This window comes from Poromitra crassiceps (assembly GCF_964638095.1).
Source record: "Poromitra crassiceps genome assembly, chromosome: 6".
Lineage (NCBI taxonomy): Eukaryota > Metazoa > Chordata > Actinopteri > Beryciformes > Melamphaidae > Poromitra > Poromitra crassiceps.
The window spans coordinates 37705430-37722615 of record NC_139627.1 but is presented as its reverse complement, the minus strand read 5'-3'; the positions used below and the strand labels follow the sequence as shown (position 1 = coordinate 37722615).

Genomic DNA, 17186 nt, shown 5'->3' with positions numbered 1-17186 from the left:
ATTGAAAAACTACTCTCCAAATATAGATTCAAATTAGATTCAACATTTATTTATTTGAGCAAGTGTATGCACACAGTAGCCTAAAATAATTTATATCAAAGCATCTAGCAAATAAGCTTTCATGCTTTTACCATTCACATTTCCACACAGTTCCAGAAATCCCACATCAGCACTGATTAATGGCCATTTCAGCCATAGGTGCTATAGTTATAATCATATAGTTTAAACATATAAATATTCAAAGATAGAACAAATCTACAATGTGTAATTGCTAAATTATTGAAAACAATCTATAGTTTTACATTCAGGTTTTTAATACCGTTTCCTCATCTACAAGGACACATTTTTGACTGTTGATGCAACACATTGGCATGATGTATGACATACATCATGCCAATGTGTTGCATGCAAGCTAAGTATGATCACATAGATTCTATGTGATCATACTTAGCTTGGGGCCTGTCAACTTTGCCTCATTTTCCCCCCCAAAAAAATCAGGGCCAGGTGCACTTGTATACGATAGCCAGAGAGTAGTGGTGTGAGATGCTCTAGGACCTAGAGCATCTCCTAGAGTCTAGCAGCTAGCGACAAATGCTAGAGCGCATGGGTTTTAGTCTCCTCGCTAGAGTGATCACTTCAGCGACCGCTTCCCATGCCAGAGGTTCTGAGTTTGATTCCCAGCTGTGGGGGACTACACAACACGGGTTACACACTGACACACCTCAGATGTTTACTCACAAATTAAATTAATCAATAGAGCAAACAGCAGAGGCACCGCTCTGTTCAACCTTAAAGTCGAGCTGAACCAAAGAATGACTTTTCTTTTAGTTCAAATACCTGGGTATGCAGTGCACCTATTTAATAATGTATGCAAAACAAATCACAACAATCTAATTTCTTTATTTTTCACACTTTTTCACATCAAAAGTTCGTTTTTCAAGATTTCATTGATAACAGTAATTTACAGTTTGCTGACGTCACCTAGTACTATCAAATTTCTACCCCATTTCAACCAATCATTTCACGACATGCAGCTGTCAATCAAATCTTCATTTCAGGATCATTTTCTCTTCCAAATGAAGGGGAAAATGGCGCCTAGTGCCTGTCATCTGGCAGAGTTTCTAGCCCATAAACTAACTACTAACTTGAGCAATTATGCAAACTAAATCAAACGGTAATGTCTAAGAATGCAAAGAAATTTAACTGGCTCGTTAAAACACGCATTCTAGGAATATTATTCACATTTATAACGATAATGGCAAGCGCCTCCGAGCCTGAGTGACAGCCTCCCTGGCTGTCAGGGGTCGTCTCTCGGAGATTCCAGGCGGGCGGGCAGCACCTATGGATCGGATTGTCCGCTCGCTCCGCACGAAGCAGCTGGCTCCCTGGTACTCTGCGGATCCCACTCGCGTAGCATGACAACAGGCTGAATCCCACTCGATTTGGGGGTGGAACACACGAGGATTGGCCAATGCCAAAGCCAGTCCTCAGAATTGTCAAATCAAATCATCGACACATATATGGTCCGCCTCTCAATTCGTTTTCAGTGTCCGAAGCTCGCGCTGGTGCATTCCGTTCCGGTTCACTTCGACTTTAACAAAAATGACAATTTCCCTGTGCAAGTTTAAACTGACTGGACTGAGCAAATCAAGTTCCCATAAAATGTCTTTCTGTGAATACCTGTGGCTATGAAAATATAATAAGCTAACTAATTTCAAATACATGGACACACCAAATACAGGAGGCCAGTTGGTATTGTGCAAAACAAAGTGGAAGGTCAAAATAATAATAATAATAAAAGTATGTAGGCTGCAAAGGGTCTTCACTAACCCCAATTAAAACAGCAATGGCATTTGAGAGAGATTTTGAACTATTCCTAGCACAATGAGGCTTTGGGGAATCTCACCCCATATCAAGAGGACATCTGTTGTGTAGAGACAGCTGGACGATCTGTATTTATGGGCTGAAATGATGCAGAGAGATTTTCAGAAGGGCGTGGCTTTGAAGTAGTCCTCCAGTGGAACAAGCGCCACTCCTCCAACCCAATCCTGCAGCCAGACCTGGATCAACTCCAGCTTCATGAAGAACCACTTGTGTCCCACTGGCCATTTTTTCATCACAGGATGTCTAGAAATATAATAGGTGATGGTGATGCATGCACAAACTTAACTCCCCATTTGCAGCAGTGAAGCCACCATGCATTCATACAGCAATAGACCCTTCTCACGGGGGCCATTTTGTGTCGAAAAGGCAGGGTAAACAGTAAAGCTGCGTTCACACCGACCTATTAAAGTTTTTCGCTGGCATCGAGTTTACATACAAAGTCAATGCAAACGAGCAATTGAGCGTAAAAAAATTGAACGCCCGGGAGAAAAATCGCTGGGCGTTCGAGCGACAGAGACAGAGCGATAGGGAGAAAATACGCTTGTCGCCCCAGATGAAATATCCCAACTTCAGCGAAAATACGCTGGCATCAGTCAAGGAGTCAAGGATCACACTGGCTTGGAACAAACCGCTGGTTTATTGTGTGGCAACAAACCGCATTGACAGGCTGACAGCTGACATGAAGTGAAGTCTGTACTACCGGTATGGAGCTCGCATTAGGAGCACGCTGATAGGCTTAGCTTGAAAACATCTACGGTGGCTCGTAGTGGACAAACATCATGACATTGCGTAACGTTATAGCCCCCACATGTCCGTCAATTCGTGTGCCTGTTGATGAGCGATTTAAACAGAGCGACAGAGCGATTCCAAAGGGTTGAATCAAGCGACAGAGCGAAAAATAAATATCTCGGTGTGAACACAGCTTAACACAGGTGCAAGCAAAACACTAATGAGGGTTTCAAACTTCCATGATTGGAATTTGGAAACCCTCATTAGTGTTTTGCTTGCACCTGTGTTTATTCTGCCTTTTCGACACAAAATGGCCCCCGTGAAATGGGTCTATTGATCCGATATAATCCCAGTCAGTCACCTTGAGAACATAGCCTCCTTTGCGAACTCCAGCTCCTCTGGGGCCACCTCCACCATCTTGCCTGTTAATGTGAGTCGAGCACATCTTGGATCCTCTGGATCATATATCATTTGCCTTGAAATAAAGAAGACAATTTAACCAACACACATTTTAGGGGGTTTGACTATAGGCTTTTTTTTTTTTTTCTTCTAAATTTTTTCCACGGTTTTTTATCCCATTTTTATCCCCCATTAGTGCTAATTCTATATATTTATCCTGGTTGCTACTTCATCCTCTGTCGCTCAGGGAGAGCCGAGACTGATTCCATGCATCCTCCGAGACATGGGCAGTCAATCAGCCACTTCTTTTCACCTGACAGGGGAAGCTTCTTCACCGGTAGGACATAGTACGTGGAAGGGTCACTCTATTCCAACCAGTTCCCCTCCCCCTCAACAGGCGCCCCTAACGATGAGAGGAGGAACCACACTAGCAACCAGGACAATGCATGTTTTTTGTGAAGGGGGTTCCTATATGAAGGAAACCCCCGGGAGGCACGGGGAGAACATGCAAACTCCACACAGAAAGGCCGTTTTGCCGACCCCCACCCGGGCGATGGGGGCGGCACTCGAGGACATACGGACGGGCACGCATTCCTTCAGCGCTCACCTCGTCCCCAGGTGGGAATCGAACCCACGACCTTCGAGCTGTGAGGCGATAGTGCTTACCACTACACCACCGTACCTCCTTGACTATAGGCTTTTTGAGTGATCAGTAACTCGGTGCTATTTATGTGGCAGTCGCAGAGTGCATCAAAAGTTGGGGCTTACCTGCAGAAGTCTCCCTCAGCCTCGGAGAATGTGAGAGAAGCATATGGGTTGTTTTTCAGGTCTGATACACTATTGTCCATTGCAGTAACATAGAAATAGATGACTCCAGTGCTGTTGTCCAGTGGTCCATCACTGACGGAGAAGATGTTCCCAAAGGGGAGACCCTTGATCTGTGCAAGAAAGTAAGACGTTTGACGAAGACACATCCAGTTACAGAGCAGCATGCAGAGCAGATCAATTATATAATGCTCAGTGGTGTGGTGGTTTAGGAGGTGGGCAGAAGGGACGTGGATGTATTATGTGATCCTACGCATTTCACTGGTGATTAAATCAAATCAAATGGGGGATATACTTATTATCATATATGCATGCATATATCCCTGACTTCATGATTGATGGTGCCATTAGTGAAAGCTGAGCCCAGCCAGGAGTGAAGGCTAGTGTACACTGAATTACAGGGGCACAGAATTTATTCATATGCTAATTAATTCATACAGTCTAATCAACATCTGTAATTCCAACCTACAGACTTGTCAATGTCTGTAAACACTGGCAATTCTATCCCAAAACCAGAAATGTTAGAGTTGCGATTAAAACAGTGTCATGATATGATTCCTAAACAGTGTTGGGAAAGTTACTGAAAATTGGTAATTAGTTACAGTTACTAGTTACTTCTCTCAAAAGGTAATTTAATTACTTTAAAGTTACCAGTTACTTCAAAGTAATTAGTTACTAGGGAAAGTAACTTTTGCGTTACTTTTAAAAGTCCGCTTCGATTGTTATTAATGCACACATTATGTTAGTGTTGCTGTGCCACAGTGTGGCATTGAACCTTCGCTTATTGGGGAGGCTTATAGCCTATCAAGGTCATTAGCCTCTGGGGCTCTGGCTGCAGCTCTCTCCCCAGACTAGGTCTGAGGATCAGAAACTGGGTAATCCTCTGAAGTTGTCCGTTATTTTCATGTCCTAAAGTAACTAGTAACTAGCCCAGTTACTATTTTAGTAACTGTAACTGAGTTACTGAATTTGAAAAAGTAATTAGTTAGATTACTAGTTACTGAAAGAAGTAGTTAAGTTACAGTAACTAGTTACTTAGTAACTAGTTACTCCCAACACTGTTCCTAAACATGAGAATGACTTTGTGTGCCTAGAATATAGATTAAATCACTCTCATCATTTAGTTAAATTCATTCTGGGCGATATGTTGATTTTTACAGTCAGAAAAAACAAACCATTAAATTGGTTGCCCCGTTTACTACCTTGTCTTGAGTTGAGATGGTGGCCAGATGTCCCCAGTCGCTGTAATGAACGATGTATCTGGCGGTCCTAGCTGTCTCCTGGTGCGGTGGGGGGGTGGTGTTGGCAGACTTTTTCACCTCCTCCATCCGATATGAAAACAGTCGAGACGAGAGAGGGGCAACATTGTCGTTTTCCGACTTGACCAAGTCTTTGGGGCTCTCCACACCGTCTCCCAGCACCTGGGATGACGGGTATGCCTGCTTCCATAAATCCCCCAGCAGAGCGGGGGCCACCTCCTCTGATATCGCGTCCAGCTCTCCCTCCACCACAACGTCGTTGGAGGAGACAGCCCAGGAAACCGGGTTCCTCAGGGTGTAGCTCTGGCACATACACAGCACACGGGCAAGGACTGCCAGCTGAAAGTAACGGGACCTCATCGAGCTCGGAGAATGGCCGTACTTCCACCAGAGACCTCCTCTGCCCACTCTTTCGCCCCTCCACTCACTCTTGTTTACAATCTCACGTGTATTCGCTTTCACAACACGGGAGATTATTTACAAAACTAGACAATAAGCCTACAGCGACACCCCTCGGGACGCCAAAGAACTGCATTTCTTAGACATTTTAGTCAAGCCGCCTGCTCTTGTTCCAATCATAGACTGTCAAAGGTTCCAACTTACCGTTACGTGGTGGATAAAAGCACCACATTTTGCATGAGGCTTCCTGAGGACCCACTGAAGGATTTTAGCCTAGGAGCTCACCAGAGATTTTGAAAATCTCCATACAGAGCACAATATTCACCGTCTTTAAATCAACAACATCTATGAAAAGAAACGTCAGTTTTCTTGAGTCTTAACAAGAACATTGATGATAATTTGCTCTTTTTAGGCCACTGAATAAACTGAATCAGATTTTAATTTGTGCACTGACCAGTGGACCTTCCAAATGATAAGTGTAAAATAGAGTGCCATGACACCTGGTACCTGGCTGGTACACCTTCCAAAAGTGGTGCTTTTATCCACCCAGCAACAGTAGTAAGTAAGTAGGCTATAGTAAAACACTGTGGTATTTATAATTTATTATAAACACCCAGTTGCAACATATGAGTTTGATGGCACAGTGGCACCAATGAATGACACAATGTCATAGTGAGTGTTATTCTGCATCATAGAGCTTATATCACTGGAGCCATGCAGCTATGTCAGCCCGAAATAGAGAATCGTATCACCCAAGGCAGGTGCCACAGGTGCTGGGTAAGCTCAATAACATCCTGTATGAGCTAAGAGTGTTGCCACCACTTGGATGGTCGCTGTAAGTAGAAGTGAGTATGATTTTATGTTCTTCAAATCTACCTCCAACAATGGAAATGTATGGGCTGATGAATGGATGTGTAATGAGAGCTATATCCACTGAGGAAGGACCCCCCCCCCCCCGCCACCAGCATTTGATTATGGAAATGTGTACATGCTAATAAATGTATATAATGTTCTTTTTCTCCAACTCTTTCCCTCCATTTTCACCCCATTCTAAGTAGCAGGAGATGCCTGCCAGCTCTGCGAAAGTCTGTGAGCTCATTAGGACGTTTCAGTCAGTGCATCAACAGGGACCTCTGCTGTAACCCTATCATAGTAGGACTAATTATCTAATTATTTAATTTGTTTTAATCTAATTATTCTGTCTTCTAGTCTAGTTATTTAATTATTTCTAGTCTAATTATACAATCTCTCCTAATTATTTAAGCCATCCTATTCAAATGATTCTATTAGTCATAATCTAATTATTTACTATAAACAATTTAAAAATACATATAATTATCTACATTTGTTTTTATTTGAGTCATCTATCATTTTTGTTTTGATGTTGTATAGACGGTTTTCCTGGGATTGTGTTGCCAGGGAACAGTTTGAAACATATAGCTATTTCCTGTCAGCTATTGTATTGTATTAGCAAACACTGCAACAGGAAGTAAGCTATAGAATGTTTATGTTGTCAAGTTGAAACAAAACCCGTCAGGACAAGGTCAAGACCAGGCCTGCAGGTGGAGCTGTAATCAGAGTTCCCAAGTAGTAAATTTCCCATGAAAGTGTTTTTGTGCAGTACAAAGGACGAAAATAATATTTTTTGTGCCACATTTGAGGAGACAAGAACAGATCAGGACTCAAGTGGCTCAGACTTCCTTGCATTGACCTCAGTACTGACCGCTCTCCATGTTGGAAGGTCTTGGAGAAATGCTAAAATGATTGTGATGTTTGGATTGATTTTCAGCAACATTCCACTATTCACCATTAAAATGTTTATGGTTGAGCTGTTGTTTGCTAACCTGACGCTGCCAGATGGATGTAAGTTCGTTCACATTTGTGAGGTGGATTGTGAATTTGTGGAACAATGCCGCCCCCGTCTGGTGGAGTCAGGCTAGTTGTTTGCTACTTTGCAGGTCACAACAATACAAACTATCTTATTACATCAAAAGAAACAATGGTTGACATCATGTTCACAAGGTATCGCCCCACCTTAATTGCATGCCTGCCCCGGTTGGGGCGGCTGTGGCTCAGGAGGTAGAGCGGGTCATCCACCAATCAGGTCACTGGTTCGATCCCCGGCTCCAGTCCAGTCCACATGTCGAAGCGTCCTTGGGCAAGACACTGAAGCCCAAATTGCTCTCGATGGCTGTGCCAGCACCCTGCATGGCAGCTTGCTACCTTCGGTGTGTGAATGGGTGAATGTAGGCGCTTCGGATAAAAGCACTATATAAATGCAGTCCATTTACCACTGTCAGAGAGCAACCCAGCTTCTTCAGTCAACAGAAAGTGAATTCCTGCATATTTTCAGCAACATTAACAACATTAAATGACATTAGTCATTTAATATCGTCACATAGGAGTTAGCTAATTTACATTAAGGCACTAAACTACTGATACAAAAACTCAACATTAGAATTATTTTATTATTACATAAACATTGAGCTAAAACAGCACTGAGACTTTGAATCACATAGTGTAACAATACAGTACATGGATACCCAAAGTATTATAATTTATGTACGGTAGATAAGATTGGGTGGTGATGGAGGATTATATTAAAATTAGGAATTTTCAAAATGCCAATGACATCGACTGTAGATCTACCATGGTTGTTAGTCCATTGTCTTATCACTCCAGGCCATTGACTTCCTCTTGGCCAGTTCCATCCAGGACGGCTGGCCGCTGTCAGACATGGACTGCAGAGGGAAGGACAGTGTTGGCGACGAAGAGGGTGATGAAGATGACGGCATGTTTTTTCTCAGCCATTTGTCCTCAAGCTTTGGAACTTTGGTGGGGCTTGACTCTGAAAGAAAGCCAGTCTATGTCAAGTCGCAGCATATGGAGGTACTGAATACCAATTCAATAGTTCTACTATTATCATTCTATAATTACTGTATCACTGTAATCCATGGATATCAACACACCTGCAAATTTGACCCCTTGCCTTCCCTCAGGTTTTGTGTCTCTGCTTGAAGGTGTGGTGTTGGGTAAGGCAGGGGTTTCAGCTGGTGTCCGTGCTTCTGACTGGGTTTTCCTCAGTTCCACCTGAACGAGTGAGAATTACATCATTGCTGAGGATAATCAAGCTGTTTAAGTATATGCTAGTTAGTTGATTTAACACACTACATGAAATAAGTTAAAAAGGGTTAGGGTTAGGATTCTGTATTGTGAATTTCAATCTATGCGAGTAGGTGTGAAGTACCTTGGTTCCGGGTGGAGCACTCCAATCTGTCCGTTTCTCCAAGAAAGCAGCCCGTCTTTCTGACAGGGATGAGCCTTCTTTTCCCTGGAGGACGGCAGCTCTTTCCCCTCTTCCTAAGGCTGGAACTGGAGCTGGGGTTGGTGAAGGGGTAGAAATTGAGACAGAGGCCTGAGCAGAAGTTGTGGATTTGAGCTGGTTGGCAGAGTGGAGACCTCGATTGCTCCGGGGGGATTGCTGGGGCTGGGCGGTGGTGGGTTGTTGGTTTAAGGAGAGGTGAGATTGGGCAAGAGACTGAGTAGCACTCCCTTGTGCAGACTGAGGTGTAATCTCCAGTTGTGGAGAAGAGCGCAAAGGTGATTGGGTCACCCATACGTTGGGCTGTATGGCTGGAAGAGTAACAGAGTGCGAGGCAGACTGTGCAACTGGCTGAGTTGCGCTTGGTTGCCACGGGACATTGTTGGTTTGTTTTGACATCTGTGGTACTTTAGAGGTGTTTAACTGACTGCTGGATGGTGTTGATGTCCTCTGTTGCCCTGTAGGTGGCGTTAATGATGGTGTGGCAGTCTGTACTGGAGTTGCACTTTGCGTTATTAGTGGTGTGGCGGCCTCAGTTGATGGCTGCATTGTTTCCTGTACTTGTGGTGAACTATGTGGACTTTTGACAGTCTGCGTCTGCATTTGTGTCCCAATCTGTGTCTCTGATTGCATCAGCTTCTGCGAATGTGATAGGGTCACAGTCTGCCCTTGATTTGTTGGCTGCACTTGTGTCTGTGGTCGAGCAGCAGTCTGCATGCTTGTTAAATCTCTGGGTAATCTACTACTGAAGAGCTGTTGGAGGCTTCTGGTCTTCAATATTGCCAGGCTCATCCAGGACACCTCAGATGAGGCTGACTGGGGGGCAGTCGGGGGCTCCTGAGGGACTGAGATGGCGGTTTCTAGTTCCTCTGGGTTTGAGCAGAGTGTCTGGCCTTCTACATGTATATCCAAGGAAGGAATGGTGTGAGGATCATCAGCAGCTGGTGGGTTATGTTTGGCCAGAAGTGTTGACAAACCAGATGGGGTTGGAGTTCCATCTAAGGAGTGATGCAAGTCAGTTAGATACATGTGTGAAGCACTGTTATAGACATAGTCAGCCTGGCTGGTATTTTAATGAGCACAAAGGTCCCCTGGGACCAGTAACAACCATATCATTCTAGACTAATTATTTACCGTGTGAAACTTATCTCCTTATATAGACATAGCATTGAATGAGGACAACAATGTGGACCTGTACAAACTCCAATGAAAAAGCTGGTGCTCTATTCCTTTCTATTACCATCCTGGAATAGCAGCACAATGTGGAATGAGCAGAGATAATAAAGTGCTATCTTATATTTATCTTGTAAAGTTTTTCATAAAACACATAAAAGTGAACATGAGTTTATATATTTTCTACTTAATGAAATTAGTAAGACATTTCAGAGCAAATCTATACTCACCTGTCTGTCTGAGGTGTCCAGAGGCGGTGGGGTTACCGGGGATGGTTATGGGCAGTTTTTTAGACATAGATCTGGAATGATCAGCTATTTCCTGTCCTTTGTGTTTGGTACGTTGCTCCTCAGACAACACAGACTTTGAAGGACGGCTGTAAGGGGCAAGTGAAGGGATTAGCGAGCCCATCTCTGCACTATGACGCTTAACCTTGGAATCAGACTCGGCAGCACCCACATCGGAGCGACATTTCACAGACAGAGATGTGGAGCGGAGTTTGACGCCAAATGTTGTTTTCTCCTCCTCCTGGAACTCCTTTGCTTCTAGTGTGTCTTCCGCTGCCTCCTGGCTGTCCTCTACTCCCCGCCCTTCTAAAGCACCTATATCCGTGGCTGCTTGTTTAGATGGTATCACTGCTTCTCCCTTTTTGAGGCTGTCTCTCCTGTCCCATGCTACTACTGGGCCTTTATGTAGAGCTATCTCTTCCCTAGGTGTTGACTTCACCTCAGCTCCCCCTCCTGTCTTCAGCCTGGCTCCAGCCTGTTCCACCACTCCCAAGAAACTGCCTGATCGGGGTCTCTCTCCATCTCTGCATTTGACACTGGCAATGGAGAACTGGAAGGACCCGGATCCTGGTCTCGTTATTCCTCCTGTGTCCTCTGTCTGAGCTTGAACCTGCTGGCGAAGAGAGGAAGACCTGAAAGCCACTACTGAGCCCAAGGTGGCTGAATGCTGGTTGGAGGGGACAGATACTTCTTGAGAACCTTGCTCTCTGTTTGATTTTCTATGAATCATTCCAGACTTGCTTATAGTATCCCTCTTGTCATGGGACAAGGCCTGTATCTCAAAGTCTCCAGAGCCTTCTCTTTTTTCTTCCAAGTGTGTCTGGGGCTGTTGACTGATCATTACATCCACAGGTCGGTGAGGATTAACTGCAAGCACCTGGGAGGCCACAGAGGGAGCTCTCCCAGGAACAGTGAGGTCCGGTCGGGCTGGCCGATGGGAGAGGGTTGGGCTGGATGCTTTGGGGGCTGCCTGTGCCTCGGAGGGCTCTGATGTGATGGCTGCAGGTTCTGGGGATTTTACAGGAACACACTGAGATGTAATGGGGATGCTGGCCCCTCCTTGTCCCATTTCCAAAATCTGGGCAGAGTCAGCAGCAAGCTCTTCTTGCTCTTCCCACTTCTCAGACACTGGCTGGTCGATGTTGTCTAGGATGTTTGAGAGAGGTCTTGGGGCAGTCTGAGAAAAAAAGAGATGAGGTGTGTTGGTGTATTTTTCTTAGCATATCTGTGTGAGTGACAAATATGAGGTAATGGTCACTCACTGCGAGTCTCTTCCCCTTAGTGCTGGCTCTCTGGTTTCTGGGCTTGACAGACATACGGTGGCGTGCAGCAGAGGTATCCAGGCAGGGGTTGAACTGGGCTGGAGAGCTGAAGTCCAAAGCAGGGGCGGCAACAGTAGGCGGGGAAGTGGAGAGTGCAGAGAGAGGCGAGGAGAGGGATGGAGTCAGGGGCGCAGATCTGGTTGGTGCAGGTTTGGCGATGGGTGAGAGTGGGCGAGAGGATGGCTGGGATATGGCCTGAGGAAAGAAAACATGACACTGGATAAATAAAAGTTACACATGAAGTCACACAGAAGGAAGTCACTGTGCAAACACACACACTCACATGCACACACACACACGCACGCACGCAGGCATGCACGCACGCACGCACGCACACACACATTTTTGCCAGGCAGCTGCGGCCTACATCTGGCTCTGTCTGAAGGAAGCTGACTGACTGACAACCCTCAAAGGTCAGAAGGAAGCTAGCTGACTAAATGTTTGAGTGACATCACTGATGACATCACTAACTGATGACATCACCTACTAATGACATCACAGATGACATCACAATCGCATGGATGGATTATGGATCAATGACAACCAAGGACAGGGTACGAGGAGACCATGGGGAGGCGACCAAACCAGCTGATTACAGGCAAGCAGCTCGCGCAGGGATCACTCCACTTTTCCAGCTCCATTAAAGATATGAGAGGGCTAGTCTTCTGACAGACACCTCACTCTGCCAAGGAACAGGAAGCTAACTATCACTTCAAACTGCCACCCGGCCAGGCCACACATCAACCTGCTTTCAAAATATCCCAAAGTTCATTTCAAGTAATTGGTGACAATACCAAAAGGCCAAGATGTTTCAGGAAATTAGCTCACACCTCATGGATATGTATGACTACCTCTTGGCAGGAATTGACCCACGGCTGAAGATATATCCACTGATGCAGAGTCCTGTTCCCATGACGACCATACTGCTGTGCTACCTGTTCTTTGTACTGTACCTTGGACCTTGCATCATGGCCAGTCGCAAGCCCTTCCAGCTAAAGGAAGCCATGATCATCTACAACTTTGCCCTCGTGGGCCTGTCCACGCTCATCGTCTACGAGTTCCTGATGTCTGGTTGGACCACAACATATACCTGGCGATGTGATCCAGTTGATACCTCTGACAGCCCTGAAGCACTACGAATGACCCGGGTGTCTTGGCTGTTCTGGTTCTCCAAAATAATTGAATTGATGGACACGGTGTTCTTTGTGTTGAGGAAGAAGGACAGTCAGGTCACCTTCCTACACATCTTCCACCATTCCTTCATGTCTTGGACGTGGTGGTGGGGAGTTGGCTATGCTCCTGGCGGAATGGGATCTTTCCATGCCATGGTGAACTCCACTGTCCACATCACCATGTACTTCTATTATGGCCTTGCTGCTGCTGGACCACGCTTCCAGAAGTTCCTCTGGTGGAAGAAATACATGACTGCCATTCAGATGACCCAGTTTATCTTGATATCTCTTCACGCTACCCAGTATTATTTCATGGACAGCTGCGACTACCAGTTCCCCATCTTCATCCACCTCATCTGGATGTATGGAATCTTCTTCTTTGTACTCTTCTCCAACTTCTGGGTCCAGGCTTACGTTAAGGGTAAGCGGTTGCCAAAGCAGGACATTAAGCCAAGCCTGAACGGCAAGACGGTGTGCACCAACGGCAAGCACCACGAGATTGGCACCAGCAATGGTATCAAGCACGGGGTCGTCAATGGCACCAGCAACGGCTCTACCCACCACGAGAACGGCAGCTCCCATATGGGCAAGATGAAGAAGGCCTAGGGTCTTTGGACAGAAACATCCAAGATGCATGACGGCGTGAGCTGCACAAACTACTACTATGGATTCCAAAGACTATTTTGGATGTGTTCCTTTTCACTTTTTTTTATTTTCAAAACATGGGGAAATAAGATGGTTGATGATTTCCACAGTTGGGGTCCCACGTTCGGTTGTTCTGTTAAAGCAGCTATGAGCAAGATTTTCGATTGTTATTAAACAGTCTAAATTTAATATCAATGCATCACATCTTACCTCTAATAGTAGACGAGACCAACGCAGAGTAGTCTCGCTTGAACCCCGAGTGAATCGGCCAGTGTTAGTCTCTCTGTGGCCAGGGCAGATCAGGAAGTGAAATGAAAAAGGTTTGCAGCAGCCACTTCGGCCATAACCACAAAATAACGAAAATCTTGCTCGTAGCTGCTTTAATTTCTTCTTTGTTTGAATTGGGAAACAATCTATCTGTATGAAGAGAATATGTTTTTGACATAATGTTATCTTCACAGATGTTGCCAACAACCTCATGAGTCAATCTGCCCATATTATATATGCCTGGCATATAGCGAATTTGCACTTGCTATTGTTACACTGGAGAGGACATTCTTTTACTCACTCACTGTTAACCGTTCCACAATATGCCTTACTTTACCCTAAGGCAGGGCTTCCCAAACTTAAGAATGCCAGGGCCCACTTTGAAATCTGAAAATCCTCCGGGGTCCACCCAACCCTTTGATCACAACTCTGATCAGCACATGCGACTAAAATGATGTATATTTGTATTTAATCAACAGAGCATGTGAACTTGGGCATACAGCAAATTAATAATCCATCCACATACAAAACATTTAGGCAAAATACCCAAAAGGCAGATTGCCAACATTTTCTCCCCCTTACTCATCAGAAATATTTGCGTGCACAGGGGTTATAGTGGGATTTGGCAGGTGATTTTGAAAAGAAAATGCACACACATTTCACTTCCTACCACCCTTCAAACAATGCACTCCAATTTCCTTTGTTTTTAGCTCGATTTAATTCAAATTAGCCTGACATGGTTTGAAAGGCCGCAGGCTGGGGTAAATCATCCAAATCACATTAGTAATGTTACTGTCACAATGTTACAATTAGCTCAAATGCTAAAGGTTTAATGTATGTGGATGGAGTATGCTAACACCATTAGCGCCAAGTTCCAGGATGTATAGTAAAATAAAAACACTGATTTGGGTGGTCTAACGTAGTTTGTTAGTGTATTATTCAAGCCTTCTAATCAAGTATGGTCGATTTGGTAATTTGTATTAAAAAAAGAAAAGAAAAGCCCCTGGCGGCCCACCTGCAGTACCTCCACGGCCCACCAGTGGGCTGCAGCCCACACTTTGGGGATCACTGGTATACCTAATCCTTAATCAATCTCAACCCTAAACCCATGTCCATCTTTCTATCCTTGTGAGGACATTTGGTCCTCATAAGGAAGGAACTATAGAGGAATGTAATAATGAATCACCTTGCTGGGGGCTGCCTGGGTTGAAACGTCGCCCCTTAAGATCTCAGGGGGGCTGCGAGGAAGACTGTCAGCCTCTGAGCGACTGCTGAGGTCGTCTGGACGTTTGACTGGCAGAACCAGAGGGGGCGGGCCCAAATGCATTTTCTGCTGCTGGAGCTTCATCTATGACACCAGAACACAGACTACTGTTATTTGACAGAAGTTATGTAAAGACCCAGTTCCCTACACCTACAATATGCCTATATTAAAGCGCTACCTGCAGAGTTTTGATCTTGCTGTGAACATTCTCCTGGGATAAAACCCTGTCCGGCTGGGGGTCGGACAGGACCTGGTCACCCTGGAAGATGCTGTCATGTGACAAAGCCCGTGAGCCCAGCATCCCTTGGGAGCACCTGAGGATGGAGGAAAGAGGAAAATCGCAACACAGGTGAAAGAATAGATTAACACAGACAGAAAGTAGAGGACAGATAGCAAACACTGCAAAATAATTAATTGGTTGACATAATTAATCACAGACACTCACACCAAATCTTCCTCTGACCCAAGGCCCTTTCCTGCGGTGATGTCACTGGCAGACTGGCTGAGTTTGGTGCTTTCCTCTCCATCTGCTCTCTTTGTCCTTCCAAAGAGGCGGGTTTTCAGAGACTTCATCCTGGACTTTTTCTTCCCTAATGGAGACAGACAGGACCAGGTCACAGCAGCACACAGACACACACACCTGACACAACATCCTCTATGTGCTCTATATCCTCTCTGATCTTCTCTAATTGTTATTGCTATAAATATATAATTGCTATTAGTTTGCACATTGATTATCTTACTACTATAATAAGGCGGCATGGTTCCGCGCTGCGGCGCACAATTGCTGGAGTGACATCATTGATGACATCACAATTGCTTGAGTGCCATCACTGATGACATCACAATTGCTCGAGTGACATCACTGATGACATCACTGGTGACATTGCAATTGCTCACATAGACAGAGTGACAATGTGCCTTGGCATAGTCTCAATGCCGCCTGAGAGTCTTTATGCTGATGATACACTACGTTACTCCATGCTGCAAATCTCTCTCTCTGGGTCTGGGACACACCTCTCTAACTCCAAACTGCTGTTGGATTCCTGGCCAGTGATTGGCTCCCCCAAAATCCTGGGGGCACCAATCAGTAACGACTTTAGCGATCAGGCGCGTCCAGCCCACCCAACCGGACTCTGTTGACTTTTGAAAATGAAACACTCTCAATGGTGCTATACGGCCTGTCAGTCATTCAATTTCGACCCATAGACCCGCCCTCAAAACAGCAGCAAGGGCTGCGAAGTGGCACAGACTGATTTATGTAGTAAGTAGTAAGTGCAGCGATTCAATGAAATATTTTGAGTTTGGAAATGGTCACGAGAAGCAATTGTGACAATATACCCCTTAAGCTTAGGCTGCAGGGTTTGTTTGTCACATGCCGAGTTGCGTCTACCTGGTGTGAACGCTCCAGTGACGTATTCTCTGATCATTGGCGTGCATGCATGTGCACCTGATACACTTATCTGATAGACCATCTGTGACACTTCACTCGAGCTCAAAGGTTTATTGGCATTATCAGCAGAGGCACAAACCTGTACCTTAACTAGGTGGGGTGCTTGCTCCAGTAAGCTTTACCCATAAAACATCTGACAAGCATCCATATTGGGTTGCAGCATTATTGGAGGCCAGATGAGATTCAGAGCAGGCTATTATTTTTCCTGTGTTATACTGACTTGAGTTTTGAGCCTTCCCCTGAGATAACGCTTTGTTTGGGATATGCAGACACTGTTTTATGTGTCATAAAACTCTCCCTGAGTACAGACTATTGTCAACAGAGCCTGCATCCCTACAGCATGCATGGCTGATGACATGCAAAGTCCACGCCACACCTCTGCTATCACCTATGACTACTCTAACTGTAGGAGAGTATAATCATACGACCTCAACTCCATGACACCCTAAGTGCTGGAAAAGTACCATTTTGATGTAACATTAGACCTGTAGGACATTTGAAGCTGCCTTGCACTACAAAAGAATTTCAGCTGGTGTATGGAACTAGTAACTACCATCGTGGCCCAGAAACAAACGGGAGTGTAAATGAAGCTAGCTGTTCCTCAGAGTGGTGGTTTTGCCATCTAACGACCCAAACTATACCCCCCAACAGTACAGGAGATAATCCCCTGGATTACTGACATTGCAGGGAGATCCTTGTAAGATTTCACAGCAGCATAATCCACACCAACGGCTTAATCACAAACCTCCCATGCCACAACAGCAGCACAATTTAACTGATATTCGC

The 17186-nt window shown here is 45.1% G+C and overlaps 2 protein-coding genes and 1 pseudogene across 3 annotated transcripts; 1 reads left to right on the top strand and 2 right to left on the bottom strand.

Annotated features, from left to right (window-relative positions):
• Positions 1 to 1007: 1007 nt before the first annotated feature.
• creg2 (cellular repressor of E1A-stimulated genes 2) lies at positions 1008 to 5506 on the bottom strand. Its single transcript, XM_083638674.1, has 4 exons — positions 5040 to 5506; positions 3781 to 3950; positions 2975 to 3088; positions 1008 to 2127 (listed from the first exon to the last, which is right to left on the bottom strand). Exons 1-4 carry the CDS (start codon positions 5454 to 5456, stop codon positions 1986 to 1988), a joined length of 843 nt encoding a protein of 280 aa, XP_083494800.1. The 5' UTR covers positions 5457 to 5506; the 3' UTR covers positions 1008 to 1985.
• A 2616-nt stretch (positions 5507 to 8122) lies between these two features.
• cracdla (cracd like a) lies at positions 8123 to 15709 on the bottom strand (the record flags this gene model as incomplete). Its single annotated transcript, XM_083638217.1, has 9 exons — positions 8123 to 8343; positions 8465 to 8585; positions 8743 to 9713; positions 10221 to 11454; positions 11540 to 11794; positions 14870 to 15031; positions 15126 to 15261; positions 15393 to 15537; positions 15691 to 15709. 9 exons carry the CDS (start codon positions 15707 to 15709, stop codon positions 8153 to 8155), a joined length of 3234 nt encoding a protein of 1077 aa, XP_083494343.1. The 3' UTR covers positions 8123 to 8152.
• LOC310778051 (very long chain fatty acid elongase 1 pseudogene) lies at positions 12406 to 13377 on the top strand (annotated as a pseudogene). The gene has a single exon. The product of its transcript is annotated as a very long chain fatty acid elongase 1 pseudogene (transcript).
• Positions 15710 to 17186: the final 1477 nt, after the last annotated feature.